General features: G+C 44.2%; 1 protein-coding gene across 1 annotated transcript in view; it reads left to right on the forward strand.

The window, feature by feature from the left end:
- Window positions 1-2,177: 2,177 nt before the first annotated feature.
- Window positions 2,178-9,770, forward strand: part of TECPR1 (tectonin beta-propeller repeat containing 1) — a 21,393-nt gene continuing 13,800 nt past the window's right edge. Inside the window, exons 1-8 of the mRNA XM_010147824.1 lie at window positions 2,178-2,408; window positions 4,103-4,285; window positions 4,790-4,912; window positions 5,545-5,670; window positions 7,140-7,314; window positions 7,411-7,511; window positions 8,854-8,955; window positions 9,318-9,463. Of these exons, the coding sequence (XP_010146126.1) occupies window positions 2,178-2,408; window positions 4,103-4,285; window positions 4,790-4,912; window positions 5,545-5,670; window positions 7,140-7,314; window positions 7,411-7,511; window positions 8,854-8,955; window positions 9,318-9,463 (1,187 nt within the window). The remainder of the gene's footprint in view (window positions 2,409-4,102; window positions 4,286-4,789; window positions 4,913-5,544; window positions 5,671-7,139; window positions 7,315-7,410; window positions 7,512-8,853; window positions 8,956-9,317; window positions 9,464-9,770) is intronic.

Consider the following 9,770-nt stretch of genomic DNA (forward strand, 5'->3'; position numbering starts at 1 on the left):
CGGGTCAGCTCGGCTCTGCGGGGTGAAGCTGCCCCGCGCCCTTCCCCTGGGGCGGGTCTGAGATCCCGCCGGGCCCGAGTCGGGCACGACCCGCGCTGCGGAGGAGCTTCCTTACTCTGGTCACGGGCGAGCAGTTGGGAGGTTTTCCGGGAGTTCTGCAGCGGGCGCTATGCCAGCTGGGCACGGGAATTGGCCACGCAGGATCTTCGTGTAAGTGGTGGTGTCAGAAATCACCGGGCTGAGCTGAGGGAGAACGCAGCAGCCGTGGGTCTGATTTTCCCAGTCCCCCGAGAACACGGGGCAACTTCCGCCTTCACCGAAACGCCCCTGAGCCAGAGTGCCGAGCATCCTTCAGAACGAAGCAACATTCGTCCTCGCCTTCTGCTGCACAACCGGCATAAAGGCACCTAAACTGAAGCCTTGAGAGTAGTTTGTACTCCCAGATGCATTTAGGATTTTCCCCTGATTCTCCAAACACTGTCTCAAAAGTTCAGAAGAAAGAATAGGCGAAGACTGTCACTTGCCTGCCTTGAGTATTTTAACCCGGTTGCCTCTGCCTGGATTATCTTAATTCCATCCCATGTGTATTTTTCCTAACCTCATAATCTTTGGAATTTACCCTATCGTTTATCTGAACGGTTCAGGGTGTTTTCCTGCCTGCTTGGATCATCATTCCAGGTACAGGCCTTCATCGATATGTTTGCCCACCTTTAACCCCCCCGATCATCGCTCCTCTCTATTATCTGGCTAGGTAGGTACCTTCATGGTGTTCCTCGGAATGATTCCTTTACCCCAGGCTCGCTGGCATTCTGACTGCTGAAGATTGAATCCATGATATTTTCCTCTGTTAGAAAGACTGGTTTGCAGAATTTTCAGTGCTAGTACTGAAGGCTTATTTCCATGGACTTTATTTTCCCAGTGGTACACACATAATTTTCACCTCATCTTCACTCTGTCCCATGCCATTTTTTCCATACTTTGTCTTTCTGTACTATCCTACTTTTTCTGAAGTAGAAAGGCAGGATATAAAGAGGATAAACAGCTGATCCAAGAGCAGACAAAGGCAGTAATACGTTCCTTCTTACTGCCAGCAACAACAACAACAGGAACGTCAAAGCTAGAGGATTCAGTACAGTTATGCTGCCAAAACTAATAGAATTTTCCTCGTGGCCTTCCCCTGGCCTCGCTCGTTCTCTGCTGCTATAAATTTTATCACCGTTACCTGTTACTCACCTGGTGGATCCAGGTTTTTTAGGTAATTATCAGCAGCAGTTCAAGAAATCACAGAGTTCTGGTATGCCCTCACACGTGAATTCACCGTGCTGTTCTTTGACACGGGCCCAGCTGTTGGCAGGCTCTGCAGCCTCACCCCGTTCACGTGCCCTCTGCAGGTCAGTGCCTCCGGACCACCGCCTGTTGCTGGTCGGAAGGCAGGCAGGCAAGTCTCCTTCGCCTCGTCTTCCCTCTTCTGCCATTCCCCTCCTGGTCCCCCGCTGCACAGCTAAACTGGAGGCAAAGTTCAAAATACTCGTCAGTCCTTCTGTCAGACACACAGAGCAACCGAGATGTTCCCGTTTAATGGCACCCAGAAGGCCAAGTGACAGGAATATGTTGGCCTTTCTTGACTTACAGAAGGACTGGCCTATATCTTCCTCATAAAATGCTGACCCCCCCATGGACCGTAGGGCTGCAGTGCCCAGCAAACAGCAGGTTATTAAGTGCTAAAATTGGAATGGAACTCCACCAGGCCTCTGCTGTCAAACCACACTCTGTGTATACTGAAATAAATATCACACCTATGTATATTAAATAAAGATCAGATCCCAAAGCCTTCTCCTATAAAACAGTCTGTGCTACTTTGTTTCAGTTCAGCGTTGAGTGCTGTCCTGCCAGGAACTGTCCTATTGATGTTGTGAGCTCTTGCAGCATGGACAGTAGTGTGCCAGCAGCAAGGTCCTTCACGTGGCTTTTCAGAGCCATCTGAGAGGTGTAACTGCACAGCTCTGACTGAGAGATCCGGCTGCCGGCTTTGCACGGGCTCCTTTTAGAGGATCATCCTTTACATCTTTATTTAATTTGACGGATGATGGCTCAGAGCAGAACTGATCTACAGTAGGGTCAAGATCCATTTTCTGAAACTGTCATTTTCATTAATACCTCCTTTTTGCCTTTCAGCCATGGCCATGCCCAGTTCCCTGTTGTGGGCCGTTGACATTTTTGGGAGGGTTTACACTCTGTCTACTGTTGGCCAGTACTGGGAGCTCTGTAAGGACACGCAGCTGGAATTCAAACGGGTCTCTGCTGCCAAGCAGTGCTGCTGGGCAATAGCCTGTGACCATCAAGTATACACCTTCGTGTTCTCGGGAGACGTTCCTATCAGGTACCAGGAAGAAACCTATGAGAATCAGGTACGGCCTGCTACGGGTACCTCTGGCACGCTGCCGCCTATCTGCCAGAAAGGAATGGTAGCCAGTCTCTGCATTCGCTGTCTCTGCATGTTTTTCTCACAGGAATATTCTTTGGTTTTACTTGTTTGCAAGTTTTTTACTCCCTGTTTCTGAAGAGTATGTATGTGTCAAATAGCATGTTATTCTTTTAATATTTTAATTCCCAAAGGAAGGTTTTACTTCCCTGCTCTTAACAAAAGCAATGCCATTGTGCACTATGGTCTGTTTCCTGCAAGCCATTTCAGACCGGACCATCACCCTTTTCACCAGATGTTCTCCTTTCCTTTAGTGACAAACACACAAGCCCCTTAAGAAAATGTCCAGTGTCACTTTTAGGCAACAAAGACCCGTTATCAAAAATGTGCTATTCTTAAGAAAACGTTATTTTTTTAATGTTTCAAAGAATTCTCTAGTAAAGGCATAACTCTCCATCAAAGTACAATGTTTCCAGGTTTCTTTGCATAAAAGTGATGAGATGACCCTTCCTACCTGACATACTTCAAAATAATGTCTTGAAAATAGTACTTTGAAGGATATTTATCTATTTGGTTTTAAATTAATCAAAAATTATTTCAGGCAAAAACTGGAGGATTTTCTGCAGCACATTTCTCTGATTTGTAACGAGCAATGGGATGAATATAAGTTGAGAAAAAGACATTCATTTGTCTACATGGGTAAAATACAACAAATTTTATACATTATCTAACATTGATAGAACCTTCCAGCCATTTAAGAATGTTCCTTTTGTTATACAAACACGTGATTTTAAAAATGCAAAACTTCAACATTTATTTTATTATTTTAAAACTTTTGTTTTGTTTGTTCTAGGTTATGAAAAAATGGAAACCAAAATGCTAGAAAGCACAAAAGGAAATATTCTGCAAGAGCTAACAACAACAAAATTAAAATCAAAATAGTTTACAGATAATGTGCAAAGTAGCCAGATTTCTAGTAAAAGTAAATGATATTTTGCATTGAAAATATTGAAAGGTTTTGAACCACGTGTTTTCCACGTGCCCTAAAATCTAAGACAGTATTACATGACAAATTTTGCCCATATTTCTATAGGAAGTAAGAGTGTGGGGAAAAAAGAAAACTCACAGCTGGACTGGCGAAAACCCTAGCAAGTTATTTGTCCTGTAACTGACTAAAGCCAGATTGGGAAAAAACCCCCTCCTGGTATAACATAAGGTACAAGGAAGATTCACTGATACGGTTATCCTGACGTAGTTTCTGGCACAGCAGCTATGCTGTTTCTCTAGTGCAGGCAAGACACTGGTCATCTTTCTCCTGGGGAATAGATCTGAGATCCCAAGGCCATCTCTACAGCATTACCCTAATGCTGCAGTATCATGGTGCCCAAAGAAAAAAGCGCTGTTGGTAGTAAAATATGTCATCAGATGTTCCTATTTATGTAGCTGAAAATGACTTGGTTTGGACTAGCTCTGCAGTCAGCCCTTCGCTGACAATTAAAAAAGCTTCCTCCGAAGACTGTGTTAGCTATGGGCTTGGAGTATGGACACGTTCTTATTCACCCCAGGAATTTATTCCTCTTCTACTGCAGAAAAAAAGTATAATTTGTGACTCCCTAGGACTCTGTAGACGTACAGCAAAATGATGGTATCTCAAAATACTTTATTTATTATTTCTGGCAGCGCTGGAATCCAGTTGGTGGCTTTTGTGAGAAATTACTGCCCAGTGACCGCTGGCAGTGGAGTGATGTGAGCGGGCTAAAACATCAGCAGCTTGATAGTTTCACACTGCCTTCACCACACTGGGAGTGGGAGTCTGACTGGTATGTGGATGAAAATATTGCAGGGGAACCAACAGAGAAAGGGGTAGGTGAACAATACCAGAAAGAGATCTATTCTGGCAATCCTTAGTCTGTAAAATAAAAGGCGCTTTTGTAAGAGTGTAAAAGGTCTATAAAAATAAGAGGCATTTAACTTCCCATAGCTGCTTCTTTCTGAGAAACAGCTCAGCTGTAACACCACACGGGGAAGGATCCCGTCTGAAGGTTTTTGATGTCTGTAGAAGCTTTTTTCTTTTTATCAGGCCACGAAATGCTGGCAACTGGACACCATTGTCAGTTAAGATCTTTATTGTGAAGAAAGTAAAATGCTTAACTGTGTCTTGTTTGTGCTGTGTATATCATGCAGAGGAGTTTGGACGTGATTCATAAGTCATTCATGGAATTAGCTGATCTGTTAATCGGGGTTGTTGGGGCACGCACAGTAACGTGTATTGTATTTGTAGGTGTGACTCATGCAGAATTGCTCTGAGCTATGATTTCCAGCTTCCCCTTGGTCCTGATCTTCATACAAGAAAACCTCTGTTTGCAGGGCTGGACTTACGCCATCGACTTCCCTAGCACCTACACGAAGGATAAGAAATGGAATTCTTGTGTCAGACGCAGGAGGTGGATCAGATACAGGAGATACAAATCACGGGACGTTTGGGCGAAGGTTCTGGATATCTTTTAAATAAACTGATTTTTTGAAATAATCAAATATACATGCAGGGAAATTAATCACTGCTCTGTAGGCTGGACCTGGATTCCTTGACTTCCAACTTGTAATTCTTGCAAGCATATGGAAGGCTGGGATTTTTCATAAAAACTTACGGTAATAAGGTGCCAAATCTCAGGTAATGCAGCTGGACACAGGTGCTCAGCTCCTTTGCAAATTGCAAAACAACTTTTTAATTTCCCTTGGTTGCCTGACAACACACTCCCTTTGCAGGTAGCGTCATTCACCAGCTATGTCCTGTAGCTGGATGTTTGCTAAGTGTTGTGCCATCCTACGAATGTGCATCTGTAATTTGTGATGGTCCAGTTTTCCAGTCCAAAAACTGTCTGTATGTATGTTCTGTGAGTTAAAATTCCCTTTAGTTAGGGGATGAAACACAGACCTTTTCGTGCTGCCTCGGCAGCGTTTCCCCTCTCGCTGCATACAGCTGCCTTGAACGGGAGGAGGAGTCGCCATGCTCAGCCACTTTAGTCGGCGATACATAACCCAGTCTGCGAGAAACAAGTGAGGCCACCAGCGAGTCGCCTCTGTTTGCAGTGGCTCTTCAATGGTCCTTCTCTTTGCTTCAGGTCGCATTACGTGACGATCCAGATCAGCTGCCAGACCCGTTCAATGACATCTCCATCGGAGGGTGGGAAATCACCGATGAGCCTCTTGGCCGTTTATCAGTATGGGCGGTGTCTTTACAAGGCAGGGTATGTGCCTGTTTTCTCATACAAATCACTACTGCAAAGGAGTTACGTGCTTTTCAACAAGGCAGGTTTGTTACACGTTATATGTTGGTAAGGAAATTGGCTGTTTGTGCATGGGGCAGAGGATGTGAAAGCTACTTTGGGCCTACAGGTTGTAACAACTTGTGTTGTGAATGGGAAGGCTTAGTATCTCATAGGGTCGCTGCTTTATGGGAGCTTTAAACCTCTATGAACAGCTGGATCTTAAAAACTTGGGTTGAGTAGTGTCTTCTCTCCTGGAAAATGCCCAGAATGCAGAGAAGGGGCCTTAAAACCTGATAAAGACTCCTGCAAAGCACTGTGCTGTGTCTCTGTGGTGCAGAGTCAGGAATGATTCAAGAAAGAGTTTCTAAAATTGTTTTCTAAGACTTACGGATCAGCAAAGTGTAACCTCCTGACTTGGCAGCCTGGAATCAGCTCTGGAATGTTTTCAATTTATTTTCTATTGAAAACTATACTTTTTAATTTTTTTTAGGCCTACCGTAAGTTCTGGGCTCTTTTGCTCAGTGCTGTAAATATTTGATTCTTGGCTTCCTTCCCTCATCCTTACAGCAGGTATCTGGGTAGCTTCCCTTTGTCTGTAGACATGGTCTAACTGGCGGTCTCCCAGGGGAGGATGTAATACCTTTAACGGATAGCCCGAGATTCCAGTCACGCTTGACGCTGCCTGCAGAGACAAGCAAACTTGGTTAAATTGTTTAAAATAAAATTCCCTATGCCTCATATTTCCCAGTAATAAGTGACAAGCATCCCACTCTACAGGCTTACTTGACTGACACTGTACAGTGCTTTAATTCCCCCAGTAGAAGTTCCCAGAGAAGGAAAGTATGTCTAAAAATGCAGATTTAGCACTCAGTGTTCAGACGACTACTGCAGGATGCTTTCTAGGTTTGACTTTCCTCTTTTCAGTGTGATCTGTGGAAAAGTGCAAGGACAGTAGGACCATGACTAGCAAAGGTACTGGGTGTCACTGAAGACTGCACAGAGAATAGGATTTTTTACCCATATTGTGGCAAGCTCTGTTCAGTGAAAGTGAGGTTGGGCTGTCATCTAACAGTAACATTCTTGTGTTCTGTGTTTGTTCATCCTTGGTTTATATAACATGCCCTGAAATATGCCAAAGTGGTTTTTACGTGTTGAAATATACACAGAACTTGTAGCAATAGGTTACTGTACCCAATCCAGATTTGCTTCCATGATAAAAGCTAGTCTGTAGAAAACCCTCCTCCCTTAGTACATAAGGAAATGGTCTTCAATTGCATTATCACCATCAAAAAAATACCTTTAAAGGTCAGGCTGCATACGCTGCATAAAAAATCCTCTTGTTAAAGAAGGACTGTTCTTTCCAGTTTGTATTCATGCTTGTCTCAATGGTTTCATTGTTGTAGCAATATTTTCTAAGTTTTTGTTTATTTTTATTCAAACTTGTCTAGGTATGGTACAGAGAAAACGTCTGCCATCACAATCCAGAAGGTTCCATGTGGTCCTTAATCACCACTCCTGGTGAAGTTGTACAGATCAGCTGCGGACCGTATGACCTCCTCTGGGCAACTCTTTGGGAAGGGCAAGCAATTGTGAGAGAAGGAATTGATAGGAATAACCCTCAAGGTAAAGTTTGCTAAATTTAGCTGGAAACCCCTTTGACTGGTGTAGTGTGGAGTAAGAAACTAGCCTCCAATGCCCTCTGGGGTTTGTTTCTTGCAGGCATTTCCTGGAATATTGTGGAGTCTCCAAGCTCTGAAAATGGGATTATGCACGTCTCTGTGGGTGTTGATGTGGTGTGGTGTGTTACAAAGGATAGAAAAGTAAGAGGTGTCATGCTCTGGTTCTGTGTTTTTCTCCCCTTTTTGTATCTGCTTTTTTCAAACGGGCATGTAACTTCCACAGGAAACACTGGGGATTTGGACTTGCATTCCCCATGGTTTGGGGAATTCCAGTTCCCCTTGTTGTTGCGGGAATACTCTGTGGTTTGTGACAAACGTCCGACACGTGGTAGGTGGGTGGGGATGTTGGTGGGGATGTAATATGTAGTGGTTTCTAAGGGATATTAAGCATCGAAACTGAAGGGACAGCTAGCTGCTCCGTCTTGTTTCCACATGGTCTGAAGGTTACATCAAAAGCAGCTTAGGGAATATTGTCATCATTTTCTATATGATCGTATTTTTTTATGTTCCTACTAACTTCCCTCTTCATCAGTGTAGTGGTTTTGTATTAAGTGATCTATCTGTTAATCTGCATGTGCAATTACTTTCTTACTGGGTTTTTAACTTAGAATCGTAGAATGTCTCGAGTTGGAAGGGACCAGTCTTGAAGTCTTGAGCAATGTACTAGAGTGCTGTTGTGCTGGTAGCGATCAAATCCCTTCATACTGAATTCTGTCCCTTCACGTAGATGAATTCTGTGCATGTATAGCAGTTCTAAGGAATCGAGTTCCTCTGGTTTAATGAGTTACTGCTTGTCAGCTGAGCCACAGTAACAGGCAGTGTCCAGCCTGATCCATCTGCCAGATGAAACCACCACAGTCCGTGTAGACAAGCTAGCATGTTTTTCTTCAGATAAGCCACAAGATAGTCAAACACACTGGCTGTTACATGATTCAGCCAACAACCTCTAAAGTAGCTGCTTGACACACTATGACTATGCTAAATGCAGATGGAAATTTTTCCAGGTGCCCAGCCCACAGACCATTTCTGACTGGCAAAAACAAATCTAAGGGGGGGACAATTTAAAGAGCTGTACCACTGAAGAGATCCCTCTGACAGTTCCCTCTGTCAGCCCTGCTTCTTTGAACACAAGGACACTATTTGGAAGGCCATTCCGAGTCACCAAAATAGCTTGCAGTTGATGTGCAACAGACAGTATTTTCCCCCTGGCACAGAAACTAACTCTGCCACGGAAAGCATAACAAAGAGTGTCCCTGTTCTGGCTGTACTTGGCTACAAGGACACGCACTCTGGGTACTGTTAAGGGAATTATTTTATCTTCACCTGATAAAGTAAAAGAACCAGGAGGTAAGTGACTTCTTAAGGCAATGCTGCAATTCAGTGTTAGAGCTTAAGACTAATCCACTGGAGAAACTGAATTCCAGCTGCCTGCTTGCTAACGCAGAAGGAGCAGTATTTAAACTCCTTGCTGTTGCTGTTGTAGGTGTGGTTTAGAAGAGGAGTGAACTCTCACAATCCTTGTGGAACAAGCTGGATTGAAATGGTTGGAGAAATGATGATGGTGACCGTAGGCTTAAATAACCAGGTGAGATGGCTGCGTACCACTGGTGAGGATATTTATGTTCCCCTTTGTACGGGCAGTAGCTGCAGGTGGTGACAGCTGAACAAGAGGTGCCTGTGCTTGAACTGCTGTGAAGGAATGCGTGCTGGATTCTTCAGCAGAAGATAACACTCAGCATGTCTCTGTGGCACATTCAGGTGCAAACAGTTTTCTCTTGATGGTGCAGAGTTTTATGCTGCATCTACAGCATCACCGTTAAGAACACCACAGGAAAATACCCTGTCTAGCAGGTTTTTTGTGGTGAATTTTCCACCACTGCACCTTTTGTATCTGCTGTCTACCTGCATGCCATGCCATTTCCTTCACCAAGCCCTTTCCTTCCCTAGGTCTGGGGAATCGGCTGCGATGACAGAGCAATTTATTTTCGCCAAGGTGTCACACCAAGTGAGCTCAGTGGGAAGACGTGGAAGGCCATTGTATGTGGCCGAGAGAGTGACAGATCTCAGACCGGCAGCTCAACAAGTCTGCTCAGGTACTTGATAAAATACCTGCTTGAGACCTCGTACACTAACAGATTCAGTGCTAGGAGATACTTCTTTACATTCAGATGGTATGGACAGGGAGGAGCCGGGAAGGCATCTCCAACCGTTCCCTGTGCCAAAAAGCACTTGTGTTTTTTCCTTTAAAATTAACAATAAGCAGCAATTGTTGCACTCAGAGTAGAAACTGAAGCTCCCACTTTGGAATTCGCTGCATGCTTGCAGTAAGGCATGTTTCTCTGGGCTTTGCTGTCACTATCTGGAACTAGTCTCTAATAATACAAAATGTTACCTGTGCAA

The sequence above is a fragment of the Eurypyga helias genome, unplaced genomic scaffold, assembly GCF_000690775.1.
Source record: "Eurypyga helias isolate BGI_N326 unplaced genomic scaffold, ASM69077v1 scaffold31932, whole genome shotgun sequence".
Classification (NCBI taxonomy): domain Eukaryota; kingdom Metazoa; phylum Chordata; class Aves; order Eurypygiformes; family Eurypygidae; genus Eurypyga; species Eurypyga helias.